The sequence below is a fragment of the Furipterus horrens genome, unplaced genomic scaffold (assembly GCF_987537825.1).
Source record: "Furipterus horrens unplaced genomic scaffold, mFurHor1.1.pri manual_scaffold_6, whole genome shotgun sequence".
In the NCBI taxonomy this organism is placed as follows: Eukaryota; Metazoa; Chordata; class Mammalia; order Chiroptera; family Furipteridae; genus Furipterus; species Furipterus horrens.
Window position 1 is genome coordinate 162080340 of NW_028327176.1, and position 17900 is coordinate 162098239.

The window sequence follows — 17900 nt, forward strand, 5'->3', positions numbered from 1 at the left end:
TCATGTTGTACTCTTTTCCTTTCTTACTCCATTTTGTCCTATTCCCTCCCTATTTTATTTACACTGTAAATTATATTTTCTCCTTTCCTTCACCTTGAATACATTCCCTATTCTTATTATCTCTTTCTCTTTACCCTCTCAAAGTCATTTTTCTTTCCATTAGTCACTTCATATTCTTTTTTCCTTTTGTATAATATTCTTATCCTCTTTCCACCTTTATTAATCTTAGCACATTTGTTGTTGACATTATGGTAGTGGCTGAGGGTATTTTTGCTAGTGTGGGTTTTGTTCGCTGGGTTGTTTTATTTTGTTCTGGCAGCTCCGTACAACAACATACAAGGTGTGGTAAGGGTTGTGACTTGCAGTCAGCCAGCTGAAGGGGAGAACCCACTGATAAACAAGTCAACAACAACCCAAAACCCAATTACAACAAGAGAACCCACATAAACTGTATAAATGGTATCCCTAAAGCATCCAGCTCAGGGGTTCAAGGAGACTGCACCACTGAATCCCACAGTTCTCCCACCAAAGAAGGCCATCCCACAAAGACAGATAATCAAAGCGAATCAATCTAATATGTAGAAACAAACAAAAAGAGTCACCTAAAATGGGGAGAAAAAGAGACACACTCCCAATTGAAAGGAAAGGAAGAATCCCCTAAAAGAGTGTTAAGTAAAATTGTGACAAGCAATTTATTAGACATAGAGCTCAAAATAATGGTTGTAATGATGCTAAAGGAACTCAGTGAGAACTACAATGAACTTAGTTGGGACTACATTGCCATAAAAAAAGACATAGAAACTATGAATAAGACCCAGGAGGAAATGAAAGATACAATATCTGAAATGAAAAACTAGAAGGAATTAAAAGCAGGCTAGATGAAGCAGAGGACTGAGTCGGCAAGTTGGAATACAAGGTAGAAGAAAACACCCAGTCAGAGCAACAAAATGAAAAAAGATTCAAAAAGAACAAAGATGTTTTAAAGGAGCTGTAGGACAACATGAGACATAACAATACTCACATCTTAGGGATACCAGAAGGAGAAGAAAAGGAGCAAGGGAGACAAAACCTCTTTGAAAAAATAATCACAGAAAACTTCCCTAACTTGATGAGGAAAAAATGTCACACAAGTTCAGGAACCACAGAGGACCTCAATCAAGATTAACCTAAAGAGGCCCATTCCAAGACACATTATAATTAAAATGGTAAAATTTAAAGACAGAAATAATCTTAAAGGCAGCAAGGAAGAAACAGCCAGTAACATATAAGGGAGCTACAATAAAGCTACTAGCTGATTTTGCAACAGAAACACTATAAGCCAGAAGGGAATGGCAAAAAATATTCCAAGCAGTGAAAAGCAAAGACTTGCAACCAAAACTACGTTACACAGCAAGGCTCTTACTTAAAATAGAAGGCGATATAGCAGCTTCCCAAGCCAAAAAAGTCTAAAAGAGTACATGTCCTCCAAACTAGCATTGAAAAATATGCTAAAGGGATTTCCTTAAGAAGATGAAGAAAAATAGAAAAAGGAACACAGGCACAAAGGGAAAAAATGGCAATGAATAAAGAACTATCAATAATAACTTTAAACATAAATTGATTAAATGTCCCAATCAAAAGATATAGGTTAGCTGAATGGATAAGAAAACATGATCCACATAATATGCTGTCTACAAGACACTCACTTCAGAACCAAAGATCAATACAGACTGAAAGTGAAGGGATGGAAAAAAAATATTCCAAGCAAATGGACAAAAAAAAAAAAAAAAAAAAAAAGCTGGGGTAACAATGCTTATATCAGACAAAATAGACTTCAAAACAAAAGTCATAACATGAGACAAAGAAAGTCATTACATAATACTTAAGGGAGTTGTCCAACAAGAGGATATAACCGTTGTAAATTTATATGCAGCCAACATAATAGCATCTAAATATGTAAGGAAAATATCAGATGACTTGAAGAGGAAGATCAACAGCAATACAGTCATCATAGGGTTTTTTAACTCCCCAGTATCAGCAATGGATATAGATCATCCAAACAAAAAGTCAATGAGGATATTGTGGCATTGAGTGACACCCTAAATCAAATGGACTTAATTGATATTTACAGAGAATTTCACCCCAAAAAGTAAAACACACATTCTTTTCAAATGCACATGGAACATTTTCAAAGATAGACCACATGGTAGGACACAAACAAGCCTCGACAAATTCAAGAAAATTGAAAATATATCAAGCACCTTCTCGGATCACAATGACTTGAAACTAAAAACCAACCTCAAGGAAAAAACTCAAAACATTCAAATACACGGAGACTGATTAACATGTTATTAAATAATGAATGGGTTAACAATGAGATCAAGGAAGAAATCAAAAAGTATTTGGAAACAAATGAAAATGAACACAGAACAACCCAAAACCTATGGGACACAGCAAAGGCAGTTCTGAGAGGGAAGTTCATAGAAAATACAGGCTTACCTAAAGAAGATAGGCAAATCTCAAATAAACAACCTAACCCTATCTAAAAGAACTAGAGGAACAACAATAAAGAAAGCCTATAGTGAATAGAAGGAAGGAAATCATCATGATCAGAGCAGAATTAAATGACATAGAAACTAAAAAAACAAACAAACAACAATTCAAAGGATCAGTGAATCTAGGGTCTGGTTCTTTGAAAAGGTAAACAAAATTGACAAACCTCTAACCAGACTCATCAAGAAAAAGGAGAGAGGATCCAAATAAATAAAATCAGAAACAAAAGAGGAGAATAACAACCAATATCACAGAAATACAAAGGATTGCAAGAAATTACTATGAACAACTATGTGCCAAGAAATTGGACAACCTGGGTGAAATGGATAAATTTCTAGAAACATGCAATCTTCCCAAACTGAACCAAGAAGAAGCAGAAAGCCTGAATAGATCAACAACAACTAACGAAATAGAGACAGTAAAAAACAAAACAAACAAATTAAAAAAACCGCGGCACACATAAGCCCTGGACCAGATGGCTTGACAGGTGAATTTTACCAAACATTCAAAAAAGAACTGACTCCTATCCTTCTCAAACTATTACAAAAAAAAAAATTCAAGAAGAAGGAACACTCCAAAACTATTTTTATGAGGCCAGAATTATCCTACTTGCAAAACCAAGTAAAAACACAATAAAGAGTAAATTATAGGCCAATATCTCTGATGAAGATAGATGCTAAAATTCTCAACAAAATATTGGCAACCCAGAACTAGCAACACATTAAAAAGATCATGCACCATGATCAAGTGGGACTCATTCCAGGGATGCAAGGATGGTACAACATTCACAAATCAATAAACGTAATACACCGCATAAACAAAATGAAGGACAAAAGCCACATGATCATATCAATAGATGGTGAAAAAACATTTAATAAAATCCAGCACCCATCTATGATAAAAACACTCAGCTGAGGCAAACATCTTTAAAGAAATGCTCCTTATTCTCTTCAGCATTCTCTTACCGCTGACAAGCACACTGGGCTCACCTTGAGCATGACACTTATCATATTCCTTGCTTTATAAAGCATCTGTTTATCCCTCTTTCTCCCCAGACCATGAACTTCCTGGTAAAAAGGAACAGGCCTTTTACTTGTATACTTAACATCTAATACAGTCCCCAGTACAGAGAATATTCAATAAGTATTTCTAATGAACATCAATATTTTATTATTATAAACATTCATATTAAGGGGGTAGTAACTTAAAATTATATAAATCAGAAAAATGAGTCAGAGTTTAGATCAAGGTTAAATGACTCAAGCTGGAAAGTCATTGACTATTTTTAGCTTCTTTTAACAGCTGAGAGTCTAGTCTAACCTGGTGTTTAATTTCCAGGGTAGAGAGGACCAGAACAACTGAACTGACTCTAAAACTGATTTAACATTGATTCTTTTTTTTTTTTTTTTTTTAATCACTGATTCTAACTTGTCACTTGGTATATCCATGGTCACTATCACCAAAAGCCATTTAAAAAGTCCTATGTTTAGTATTGTATAGAGCAATTTTAATGTCATTGATTACAAATCAAGGATCTCTTGAATGTAACAAAAAAAACACTCATATGTTCTTACGTGTGACAGGAAATCATGAGTGTTCCTTCTCAAAGGCAAAAATTAATTTAAAAGTACATTAGCATTTATTAAGTCTATACTTTGAAATAACTTGGGCATGGGTAAAATAGAACCTAATGGTCAGTTAATTGTTTATTCACTAAATCTTGTTTTGAGTTATGAATTTGTGTAAGGCTCTTTGGTAGGAAATAGGCAGGAGGAGCTCAACATGGGACTGACACTTAATCCTGACAGACTTTACCATCTATTTTATGAAAGAAAAAAGAAACCAAAAAACTGAACAAAATAGCAAACCAAGACCAAATGTAAATAAATACTATATTTCTTTTTATAGATGCAGATTGTGTAAATGTGAAGAAAAAGGGGAGATCTGCAACAGCTAAAGACCCGATCAAGGTGAGACATGAGCTGATAATTCTTAGTCCCTGCCATGCTTTCTAGTCACATTGCCAGGCCAAGCTTGGAATAGAAATGGAAATTTCTAGTCTTTTCTTGAAAATGTGACTGTTCCATCGACCAATAGACATAGTCTTTTTTTAAAAACATGATTTTAGAGCGAGAGGAAGTGAGAGAGAGAGAGAGACATTGATGTGAGAGAGACACGTTGATCAGTTGCCTTCCATATGTGCCCCGACCAGGGATCCAACCCTTAACCTAGGTATCTGCTCTGACTGGGAATGAACCAAGGACCTTTCAGTTATGGGACAATGCTCCAACCAAATGAGCTGCACTTGCCAGAGCAGATTTTTGGGTTAGAAAATATATTCACAGTTGATTTATTAGGTGCAAGTTCCATATTTGTGAACTTCCCTCCTCACTAAAATTTATTTATGACACCAAAATCAATATAGCATTCTTCATGACCATTCCTAGACATGAGCAGAGCCCTGAAAAAATTTGGGTGGACACACATACCTTCCCTGCTGAGGTTAAACAAGGCTAAGATCTACCTTCTTATTTCAGCTCTCAGACTGTAAACAAGTGCCCTTTTCACAGACTACAAATAAACCATTGTTGTGCTTTCTTTGAGGGGGGGGGGGAGGAAGGGGAAGGGCGGGCGTTGCTATTTAAAATGGCCTCCAAGGAGAGTGCTGAAGTGTTGTCCAGTGTCCTAGGGACAAAATACGTAAGTTAAAAGGTTAGTGAGTTACCAACAATAGATGTTAAGGTATCTTTAAACAGATACGCACATAAAACAAGGTTTTTTTTTATATTCGTCAGTTGACAAAAATATTGAGTCCAGAGGGTAACAAAAACCAAACAATATTTCCACCAGGAGCAATAATCGTTTATTATTGTAAATCCTCCCTCCTTTCTCTCTCCCAAGGCATTTGCCTTGGCACAACCGAGTTCAGGGCCTACCTGAGCTCGCTTAGAAATTTATTTGGCCTGAGCCAGGAGGGGGCGCCCTCTGCTCAATGCGCAGAGCAGTCGGCAGGTGGCGCCCAGCGGCGGTCTCCCCCGCCCCCCTCCACCCCCACCAACCCCCCGAGGCGGTCTAGGCCAGGTGGACTGGAAGGGGCCGAGGTAACCAGAAGTGGCCAGTGGTGGCTGCCCGAGGCTCCTCTTCCACTGCACGCAGAGCTCACGACACACGTGCAGAGAGAGGGCGCCAGCCGCTGAACCAGCTGCGTTCTGAACTGGGGTACCGCTGCCTGAATATCTGCGAGCACGCTCCTGCCACCCTCAGCCCGAAGTCGGCCACCATGGAGGCGCAGGCACAAGGTGAGTGAGTGGTCCCCGATCGCCCAGAGGGTCCGCTCCCCGGCGCATATGAAGGCGCTTTTCTTGCATCTCCTAACTTCTCGGACAGCGCGGACCGGTGCCAGCTTCACAGGTCTGCAACTCTGCTCCTACCCGCGCCCACGGGATGATTCCTGATCCCCAAACTCAGGGTTTGCTGTGGGGCTGGAGACCAGTGAAGGAGACGTTAAGGGGAGAAGTTCTTCCGTGGGAAATAGCCCATGGAATACTCTTGCCTTTTCCAGGCATCCTGAACCTCGTGAGTGCCCAAAGGACCTGTTGTGCAGGAACAGAAATCCGCGTTTAGTTCCTTTTCCCACTGCGAATGGGGGAGGGAGCGCGACTTCTCTCGCCCGTAGTGGTGGACTTGCGTCCTGCAGCTCCTAAATTTCGGGCTGAGCGCGGGACGCTCGGAGGTGGTGGCTCCGCGGAGATCGGGGTCTCCTGGATACGAGAGGGGCTGGCCTCTCAGGGACTGGCCTTCCCTGGCGAGGAGAGGGTTGCCCGCCCGCTGATCTGTAGCCGACCAACACGCTGTGTCCCGGTTTCCCGCGGTCCTGGAGCTCCCTCTGTCTCACTAGGCGCACGGGGCCCCTAGCCGTGGTCTGGTCTCCCAGCTCCCGACTCGTGGAGCAGCCAGCTGGAGGAGCCGGCTGTGGCTTCACTAAGGGCATGCTTATATCTGGAATGACACTCGGACCGGGGATAGGGAAGCTCGATGGGATCTTGCGGACACAGGAGTAAACGGACTGTGGAAAGGAGCAGAGATGGGAGAAGTGGAGCACGAGACAGGCAGGAAGAACGCTAATTCTGGGATCTATCTTGGAAGCGACACCGGGAAGGGATGGGTTGAGTTCAGCTTTCTTTAGCCTGTAAAACAACCATCAGACCTTTCTTATACAATGTAGGGAATTCTGTGGTGACTTAACGTAAACAAAAGAAGAGGAGGTTCTTATGCGCTCGCTCTTAGGGGCAGGACGAGCCGTTTGGGGGGTGCCGGGGCCTTGAGCCATCCAACAGGTTTGCTGCCAGGATTACAATCGTCTGAACAATGTAAACCATCCTTGTTTGTTCCATCAGCTGCGATCCTGCCCATTATATAAATAAGAAAGAATTCAAGGTCCCTGAGGTTGGTCAAATTCAAAAGCAGAGGCCAGCTAGGAGGCCTTCCTTCGTGAATTGAAGCAGATGGGAACAACACTGGAGCTTTCCAACCTGACTTGCAAATTAGAGTTATTTGGAGAGTTTTCAATACTGGCTGTGGCTAATCCCAGACCAATCAAACTGGCATCTCTGGGGTCTGGGCATGGCTATGTTTGAAAGCTTTCCAGGTCATTCTGTTACTCAGAGAGTTGGAGAAAAACTAATTCTGAAGACATCTGAAACTGCAGATTGGAAACTCTGGTGTCATGGTTTTGCCTGACGTGAGAGATTTACTTAACAAACATTGTAGTGCTTTTCTTTGCCAAGCACGGTGCTAGGAAAAGCAAACACAGATCTGATTTCTACTTCCTGAAGTTTATAGTATAGGAAAAGACAGACATTCATTTGAGAGTAATTTGATGAATGTGAAATTACAGTCTTGTTTATGATATGGAAAGAGGGCCACGTAGTGCAGGGAGAGCCTGAAAATTTTTAGGCCTGGTAGATGATAGTCAAAATAGTGAGGCTTGTTTACTGTGCACCTGTTTCTGTTCTTTGTGCTTTGCGTGTGTTCACTCATTTCTCCTTGACAATAGTCCCTGGAGGTAGGTAGTGTTCTCATTCCCATTTTACAGAGAGGAGATAGGCACAGGATGTCAAGAAATTTCTCATAAATAAAGTAGGTAATGAATAGTAGAGGTGATGCTTGGGTGCCCCATTACCCCTCAAAGCCTACCGCTTTTCGAGGAAAGATAAAACCTAAGTCCCTCCGCCTCTCTTCCCCTTCCCTCATGAATGGGTGGATCCTGAGGGGCTGGGATGACAAGTTAAAAGTCAACTGAAATAGTCCTAGGGAGACTTGGATTAGGGTGGTGGTCAGCTATGAGGAGAAAAGTGAACAGATTTTAAAAAACACTTAGGAAGAAAATCAAAATTACTTTGATTAGACATGAAGGAGCGTGGTGTTAAGGCTGACCCTTACTATACTTTCACAACCAGGTGGATAATATTTGCTTCTTAAATACTTATTTTCTCACTACTTCATGGTTTTCATTTGAAGGCCCATTTTTTGTCATTTAAGTTTTTTAAGAAATAAAACTATTCAAAAATGTTTATAGTTCATATTAAATATGAAATCTTCTTTCCGCTTGGCATATTTTTTTCTGGCTAAATGCAGTTGACTCTTAGATTCTAAGAGAGTCTTGTGTAAGTTTGTATCATCAGCACAACTTATTTTAAAATTATCTAGAGTGGTAATGGCTTATCTTTCTTACTCTTAATGTAGAGAGAATAGAAATGAGTTAGCTTAATTATAAGGTAGCTGCTGCTGCATCCCTTGTACTTTCCAGGAACCAAGCAGGTGCTGTGGACATCATTTGCACATATAGTTCAATAAGTGCAGCAGCCAGTCCTAAAAACTCTTGGTAGGCAGAATCTGAGGAGTTGCTTTATAAAACTTATCAGCAAGAGGATCCATTTTTGTGGCCTATGATAAGATTCGGCCCTTAGTGAGCTAAAGTAAGTAATAAATAAGTACTTCACAAGTATTGCCTTGTCAAATAAATATTTCAACAACTATTTATTGATTACTATAGGAACAGCAAATATTTGACAAGCACTTAATATTGAGAGACAGCAGGGGACCGTGGTTACAATCGCAGAATCAAGGCAAACTGCCTGGATTTTAATCCTGCCAGTGTCACCATTAAGACGACCCTGAGCAAGTTACTTCTTTCTCTGGGCCTTGGTTCTCAATATGTAAAGCGAGGGTAATAATAGCAACTAGATCACAGGATTATAATGAGGATTTAACAAATGAATACAAGCAATGTTTTTAAAAACAGGGCCTGGTGCATGCTAAGTACTATATAAATATTTGTCGTTGCTTTTTAAGAGCATATGCTAAGGACTTTACGTGCATTATTTTATTGAGTCCTTATAGTAACGTCATAGGATAGATGCCATTACTTTTAACTCAATTATAAACAGGGAAATGGAAGGTCCGAAAAATGAAGTAAGGAAGGCAGGATTTAACGCTAGGTTCATCTAAGTCCAGAGTATGACCTTCAACACTACTACACTGTCCCTCAGTCTGCACAGGGCAACATACGCCAACAGGAAACAAAGATGAATTTGACATGGATTATCTTCTCAGGGAGGATAACAAAGAAGTCATCCCTGTGGGCTGTGAAACATAGTACTGATATAATGACCTATTTCCGTCCCAATGGAATTTTTAGAGTACTAAAGTGCTAATCACAACGAATTCAGATTGAGGGTGATGATAATAATAATATCTTAGTGTTCAGTGTTTTTTAAAATACCAGATACCATGCCATGCACTTAAAAAATTATGTTACTTAATAAATACAACAAAGTCATTAAGAAGGTTACAGATGAGGAAACTGAAGGACAGAGTCGTTACACGACTTTCTCCAACTCGTACAGCTTCGACATGTTGGACATGCTGCGCAGATCTTATTCTGGTCTCTTGTGGCTGGGATGTAGGTAGGTGATTGCAGTGCAGCTGGGCTGACGGAATGCAGAGCCAGTGGAGAAAGGTGTGTGCTCTTGACGGCAGGACTTGGAAGATCCTGGTGTCAGTTGCTTAGCAGCATGCTTAAGATTTCTGAGTATTCTGAAAAGCTTCTAATGACAAATATAGATTTCTACTCTTGCTATTTTAGATTTAAAAAAAAATAAGACACAAATAAAAACTTTTAGTATGTATGTGTATATGTACATATATACATTGCATATAGATGTGATCCCATCACCATCTATCCCCTTTACTCTGCTTTCTTTTCCTTCATAGAACTATATCATTTTATATATTGTGCATAATTATTTGTTTTCTTTTCTCCCAATGAGCATTTAAGCCCCTTGAGGGCAGGGACCTTGACTGTTTTCTTTATTGCCATATCCCCAGTGTCTAGACATGACTGGTCCATGGAAAACAATCTGTAAAACAATGAATGACAGAATGAATAGTACTGAGTAAATAATATCATAGATGACCATGGAGTAGGTGTATATCAACATGAGGACAGAACTAAGTTCTTTTTCTTAAGAAAATGAGAGTGAGGGGGTATAGAGAAGGTAAGGGGGAAATATGGGAAGGGGAAGAAAGGTCACACAAAGACTGAGTCCTGGAGAGACAAAATATAAATAGAGTGGAAGAGAGAATAGATGCCTCAGGAGGCTGAGGAGAGAAGCTTAGAACAAGAGATGCTTCTAATGATGTTTTCCTAAGAAGTGCTATAAATGACTTCTAGTGTCCCCTATAGTATCTTTAATAAATTCTGCAATGAATGTTCAGATTTTTTGTGCAAATGGTTTTGATGTGGGACAGCTCAAAAAAAAAAAAAAATAAGGCGGTGACTGGAGAGCTGCTGTGTATTTTACAAAGAAACGGGGATTTAATTTCTCTCCATCTCCATTAAGCAAATATTGAGTTAACACTTAGACTGTTAGTGTGAGATGTGCAAATAACCGTGTGCTCTGGGTGCCATGTCTTGCTCTCTGTCCTGGTGCAGAGGTTCCAATGTGGCAGAGGAGGGATGAGAAGGAGAGAGCTGCAGTCCATTGCCACCAGGAATGGTTTGCCTGGGCAGCTCATTTGCAGGCAGTTGAAAACCTTGGGTTGGCAACACCTGTTAAATTATTTTAAATGGACAGATGAAAGTTCCATTTATAGAAATAAAAACTACAATTATTTTGGTGGCATTTTCTTCTGTTGTATGCATGTGGCCTGCTCTGATTAGCTAGTTTATTGACATTTATGAGAAAATATGTCCATATTCTTGTGTTGCTTAAAACCATTATTCTGTATGTTGCAAGTAGTTACTGAATTAAACCTGAAAAAAAAAACAAAACACTATATTTCTTTCCCTGAATGTGCTGCCTCCCCCAAGTTCTCACTGATAACTTGTTAGAATTTGAAATATTGATGAAGATGAATCCATTCATCCCCATATTTCACTGACCTTACAATGAAGAGTATTTTAGCTTTGTTGAGCATTTAGGACAAAGGAAATCTTGTACAGAAATATCTGATTATGTGGGTATTCCTTCAGTTTTGTGGAACTCAAGATGGATTCTGTAACATGATATTTGAGCCATCATTAACCTTATACTAATAAAGTAGTATAAGCTTATTTTTAAGTAAACAGCCAAGAGATTACTTTGTAATTTAAAAAGCATATTCTTCTTGTAAAATCTAATCTAATATAAATGGATATAATAATTTTGATAATTGTTTGTTTAGGTCCTAATTAAATACTGTCATTGTGCCATGAAACTATCTCTGACATCCTAGCAGATATGGTAAAGGCTGCTACTAATACATTAGTTTTTTTTGAGCTATACATATATTCATTAACACAGGGTGAAGTGCTCTCTTGGCTAGACTTTATGGCTGGCCCACCGTTGGACATTTTCTCTGATTCCCCATTTTCCCAACCCACTTTCTCTTTCCCATGTTTGCTCAGGTGGTTTCATCCACCTCAAATGCTGTTTCTCCTCATTTCAACTTGTCAGATCCCAGTAATGAGCTCCTGGTTTTCCCAGTGGAAGTAATCCTCCTCCCTTCTCAACTCCCACAGCATTTTGAGTCTGTTTTATTGTCCTTAAGAAGTACCATCATAATTTAGAATGGGACGGGACTTAATTAATGGTCTCATACAATCTCCTCATTTGGCAGATGAAAGCGCTCCAAAACATCAGGGGACTTGCGTGGGCTAGTTTCTTATAGGTGGGGGCCCTGCAGCAGGACCTTAGTTTTCTGCCCTGCAGCCCTCCCTGTGGTCCCTTCTCTGCACCAAGCAGTCTGGAGCACATTTTGGTGATTCAGATTTCTGTCCTGCTGTAAGGACTATTTGGAGGTTTATTTGTAATTTAAAGTTAACATTTTATTTATTAAAGTCAGATTCAGAAAACTTACACTTTAAAGTTCAGCCTGCAAATCTTATTCTATTTATAAAATTAGCAAATGTTAATAATTACTTTTAAAGGAACTTGGAATAGTGTGATATTTAAACAGTAGGATATCAACTGACATACAAATTTAGCTGATATACTCAATTTCATATTTAAGTACTTCAGTTTTCTAATTGATTAACCTTCCTGAGGATGTAAATCTAAAAGTTAAATGTGTAAATACAGTAAATCTAAACTTTTCTTAAAGGCAATATGACATGCAAATTTAGTAGGATTTCCCCTTAAAAATCACATTTAAATCAATTGCCAAATTAAACACTCAAAATTGTAATTATAAGCTTGATATCCTCTCAATAGACCAAATTCTCTCAAACATAATATAAAATACCAAATATTCAGATGCTTTCCCACAGATATACTAGTTCTATAGCTTTAGTTGTATTTAATTTTTTCATTCAATTATTAATTCAGTAATTATCTAAAATATCTATATGCCAGGCACTGTTCTAGGTTCCTGAAACAAGCAACCCAAATAAAAATTTCTACCCCCAGGAAGTTCATATTCTAGGAAAGAGGCAAAGAGTAAATAACATAAATTAATAAAGGACATAGGATACTAGCTATTGGTAAAAGCTAAGGAGAACAATACATTGAAGAAGGGGGTTGTGAAATGTGTAGGTGGGTGGAGAGGTTGTAGATGATTCCATGCCTCTCTAGGATTGATACTCTGCACGGAGACTTGACTCTCCAGCAGACAGGGGTGGCTTTCTGAGCACACTTGAGGCTACACAAGTACCAGAGATTTGGGTTGGGACTAGATTTCCACTGATGACTCTGGTGAGTACTTTGAACTTATAATGAATGGCCTAGTCCACCACTCCATGATGTCTAAAGGGAAACCTGCAACCCCCACATCACTTGCTTGGAGTTTATATCTCTTTGGCTCTTACAAAATGTAAGCACACTTTCCACCCAACTGTAAAGACCTTTGCGGGAACCCTGAATTCCTTCATATTCTTGAGACCACTCCATTTTAACAGTCATAGCTGACTGAATTCCAGGCATCCCTCATGGTTTTGTCCTACACTTTGGACACAACCTCCCTGCTCACTTTCCTGATCAATTTTAGCTCTCCAAGAGACAGTGAAATTCAAGAGGAAAGCACGATGCCTTGGCTCTGTTTTGTTTCTCACGAATCACTGTGTAGTGTAGAGCGCAATGGGTTGGAAACCCAAGCAGACACTCAGTGCATGTTGTCTAAGGTGGGAGACTGAGTGCAGCCCTAAGACACAGGTCATCCCACTCAGGCTCCTGATTGCAGGCAACTGCCCAGAGACCAGAGCTCTGAAGTGTGAATAGGAGTTGTGAAAGCACTGTGTAAACTCAGAACCACTATAGGAATACCAGTTTTCTTTCGTAACAGTAGCTGAATGTTTATTTTAAAAATCTCTTAAAGCATTTCACAAACAGAACATTCTTTTCCCTTTCCCCGTAGGATTTACGATAATGTTAATTGCGCTACTGTTTTGTTTTTACAGTGTTGTACCTGGTATATATTTAACTCACAAGTTCTTTTTCACAGGATAGCTTCCATGTAGTGGAATGATCTTTCATTTCTTTCTTTTCACTCCATGATACTAACTCGCTTTTTTTTTTCTTATTCTTTCATTTTACTTATTCTGAATACCAGTGATCTTTTTTATGCACCAAGATGCCAAGAAGGCAGCTCTTCTTTAAAGTGAGTCTTTTCTCTCTCATGCATGAGACCGTTGTTAGAGCATCCTGAGAAAAATTCAGAGATGATTTTAAGAATGCTGTGTTGCTCTGGGGAACAGCCTCTGACTGGATATGTGATTAAGGGAAGGTGTTGGAAAGCCATTTCAACAAGGAAAGTCACTTTCTCCCTGGAGTCTGAGTTCACCTCAATCTGCCACCAGACTGAACTCTGATACCATCCTGACACCACATGTTCATTGCCTTGAGCCCATAGCTCTGGTTATTGCTGTTCTTCAATTTGTGCTGTCATGTGGGTAACTCTTAGAGGCTTTGGGAATCTTCTCATGTCTTAGTTTCCCTCTGTCCTCGAAACTAACTGCTGCACAAGCCCTACTTTGTTTTAATGTAATTATTAGTTGATCATATATGATGTTGTGAGCCAATCCAACTTTATGGAGATAAGGTGGAAAGGGGAAGGAAGGAAGGAAAAGAAAGACAATCTTGTAATATTATATTTTCAAAGACAGATATATTTGAAAGTGTGTATTGTCCCAGAATTATGAAACAGCTGCTGTGGTTAATTGGACACAGTTAGGGCCAAGCATGGTTTATAACCATGGTTTTTCAATTGAGCAAAAGTTTACTTTAACCTAGAAGGTCATGAAATTACTGAATTACACATTAGAGTTTGCAAATTAAATGTGGTACATACATTTAAACATATAAATATATATGTATATACTGCTATGTATATATTCAGCTGTTTCTTGACCAGAGAACATAAATGAGACTGTTAATTACTACCCCATTACTTCATTCTGGAGAATTCAAATTACAATTGAAAACATGAAGTGGGAATGTTTAACATCAATATAAAACAGGTTCCTGGTCCTTCTAATGATACATTCAGGTATCAAGAACGTTTTCTGCTTACTTTCTCAGAGTTCTTTAAATAAAGATACAGAATCACACCAGCTTCCTTCTCTGAGGCCCACACAATCACAGCCAAATGATTTGCTGTTACCATAACCCTTTACATTTGGTGAGTACTTTCCAATTCATCTAGCTGTGAGTATTCACAGTACTTCCTGGTGGTGTGAACGAGGCTGGTGTTGCTCTTGTGCAGATTACAAAGCTAGAACGAGAAGCGGAAGAAAATGGTGGTTTATAGTAATCGTAGACCTTGCGTTCAAGACTACAGTTCATTTTTCTCTTTAAGATCAAGAAAGGTGAAGAATCTGATGGCAATGAACCAAGTAGTGAACATAATGTCATAATTAATTTATTTATACCCAGTAGTAATTAATTTGTAACAATTAATTAGCAAACTTAGTAATATATTATCCATATAACTAGCGCAAGTAACAATACTAAGACCAAAGCTCAGGAAGACTAAGGGGTCAGAATATAGTAAGATACCTCTTCTGGAGGACTTAAGAAGAAACAAAAGAAATAACAGACCTATCTAGGAGACCCAAGAAACATTTCAGTGGTAGTGTTGAGGCAAACTGGCTATATTACCTTATTATGTGCATACTGTCTGTTTTCTATAGAATAGAGAGAAGGAAACAAACTGAGACTTAGCCAGCATTATAAGATTTCAATATCAGATGATGAATACTAGCTAAGGATTTGGGTGTTTCATACTAGCACTGAGGACAGACCTAGATAGAAGCATTTCCCATTTCATGATAATATTTATTTGCTGATAAACCTTGGGTGAACTCTTCTGTGTGCTGGGCAATGTATAGATTCTGGCGATGCAATGATGAACCAGAACAGATACTAAAATGTGTCAGCGCAGATAACTATGACCACCCAGGCCTTCTCAGTTTATCTTGGATGGTGGAGCCATGGGTTTTGGGGCAGTATCTCTCTTCTCCCAAGTTGTCAAAGGCAGGATTTTCCAGGAGAATTGGAGTGAGTCAGTGTTAGATGGTGCACTGATTGTAGGGTCTAAGGACTCCCTGGGACATCAGGGAGATTCTTGGGCAGTCGGGTTTCATTTGGAAAGTTGGCTTTGGACTGCCTCTGTCCTGGTAGCTTCTGTTTAAATCACCCCTTCAGGACAGCTGTTGTGGACAGAGCTGCCCTAGGACACTTCTGGCTTTTGAAAGGCTCTGCTATGCTCCTTTACAGCATAGTGACCAAGAGTCCTTGGGAAGGCAAGTAGGCATAGATGCTGAGTCACTGCCAGGTGCCTTTATGAAATCAATATTTGCCAGTGTCAGTTGGCTGGGCATTGTACAAATGACTGTAACAATGTAAACAGCACTGTGCCTTCTCTAAGGCAAACATACAAACAGGAAAGGCACATAGGGGCACCGGGGAAGTAAGTAAACCCTGAACAGCTGCACAGTGTCCTTTCACCTTTGATATATAAGCACAAGCCACCTTTTCCAGGAGTCGTGAGCTGAAGTCGTGAGCAAAGTGTTGTAGGAGTTGTGTTTTTGGAGAGAGCGAGGTAGAGAAAAGTGGCTCCCTCTGTAATAGTCAGGAACGATTGTTGAGGGGGTGGTTTTTGAGAGTTGATTGAAATAGAAAGGGGGGAACCTGCCATCTGGATGTTGACGACATTCCAAGCCTTAGGTACAGCATCTTAAAGTTCTCTTGCTTTTGGAGTATATTAAGAGAACATTAAATTACTTTGGCTAATAGCTGAGGGAGTCAGGATGTCAAGAGCACTGGCTTGGCTGGCAGACGTCATCATTCCCACAACTTCCTTACTCGGGACACTGGACAATGGCTCTGTAAGCATTGCCATTCAGGGTCCTAGGTTATCTTCTCCAAAACACAGCCATGCGGGAGATGACAGTGTCTCCACTTCACAGATGAGTAATTGGAGGCCCAAATAATATAACTTGTGCACCAAGTACTTAAAAATTAATGTGTGTGTATGTATGTTTATATATCACATATGAACACATGCATACATGCTCTGAAGATTAAGAATGCAAGGGATGTTGTTTTTTGTGACTTTATGCCAGTCACTATGTTATAAACTGTGAGGATAGCAAAAAAGACAAATTCCCCTTTTCTGAGGAATTTCCAGAAAAATCAGCCCTTATATAATAAAAAATAAGAATGAAGGGCAAATTTGGGAAGCAACACTGAAGGTGTATGTAGACCACTGAAGCATCCAGAAGACCCAGGGTGGCCAGCCTGGGTCAGAGCTGGATGGGAGAATCTCTGGAAGAGTGAGCTTGGAGCTAGGTTTTGTAGTTAGAAATGATAGGATGTAAATATTTGAAAGAAACATGGGTAGATGAAGAGTTCCTCTTTGAAGGGCCTTGATTAGAAGCATATGTTGATGCCACTGATATTTCTCTATATAACTCCACTAGAAGATCTTAAGGGAAGTACTTTTAATAACAATGAACAAAGCATCACTGGATTGTATGAGAATAAAACTGCAAAACATTTATAAAATCTGTGAAAGTAACTATAGGACAGTAAAACAAGGTTCAACCTTTAACCATCTTTTTTCCTGCAAAGCCAATCTCTAGCAACTTAGTTGACACTCCAGTGTTGGTTAAATGTAAGTAAATGATGATAATAATTGGGAATGTATAATATAAGAGCTACATAAAGATTCTTGATGTAGAAAAGACATATTGAAAGGGAAACTTTGTCTAAAGCCAGAAGTACTAAATTATTATTTCAGTAAAATAAGTGAGTTTTATGAGAAGAAAGGGAGAGTATGATTCAGGGTCCAGTGGAAGAGGACAGAATCCACCCACCTATTTTAAAAAGGAAGAATTTGTTACAGAACCATGTTAAATGGCCACACAGAATCATTGTATGGCTGGAGTGGTAGACTCTAGACTAAGCTTTCAGGAACAACTCTCCAGACCTTGGCCCCCAATGTTGCTGCTGCCATGGCTACTATTATGAAGTGTTTGGGGTCAAGAAACTGCTGCCACCGGGACCTGCCTTGTCACCAGGCTACTGGTCCTGCCATTGGCTGCAGAACTGTGCTACACCGACTTCTGTTTGCAACAGCTAAATGAATAAGTCACACCATGAAGCTGAAGGGGACACAGGGACCTCCCCCACAGAAAGCCAGTGGCTGCAAGACTGTGCTTGGCTGTGGGAACTGCATAGGTGGCTGAAGTGCAGCCTCTAGCTCTGGTCTCACAGATCTCCTGCTGAGGCTTCTGACCAGAGTCACATGAGGGCCCCCTAGCTCCGAGGGGACCAGCTTTCGAAGCTTTGCAGTGGAGGCACGCAAATCCACACACAGAGAGAATTCCA

At 39.7% G+C, this 17900-nt stretch overlaps 1 protein-coding gene across 1 annotated transcript in view; it reads left to right on the top strand.

The window, feature by feature from the left end:
• The first annotated feature begins 5586 nt into the window (after positions 1–5586).
• TPD52L1 (TPD52 like 1) overlaps positions 5587–17900 on the top strand; it is a 75029-nt gene continuing 62715 nt past the window's right edge. The window contains exon 1 of the mRNA XM_090279813.1: positions 5587–5831. Coding sequence (XP_090135939.1) covers positions 5813–5831 — 19 coding nt within the window. The 5' untranslated portion in view covers positions 5587–5812. The remainder of the gene's footprint in view (positions 5832–17900) is intronic.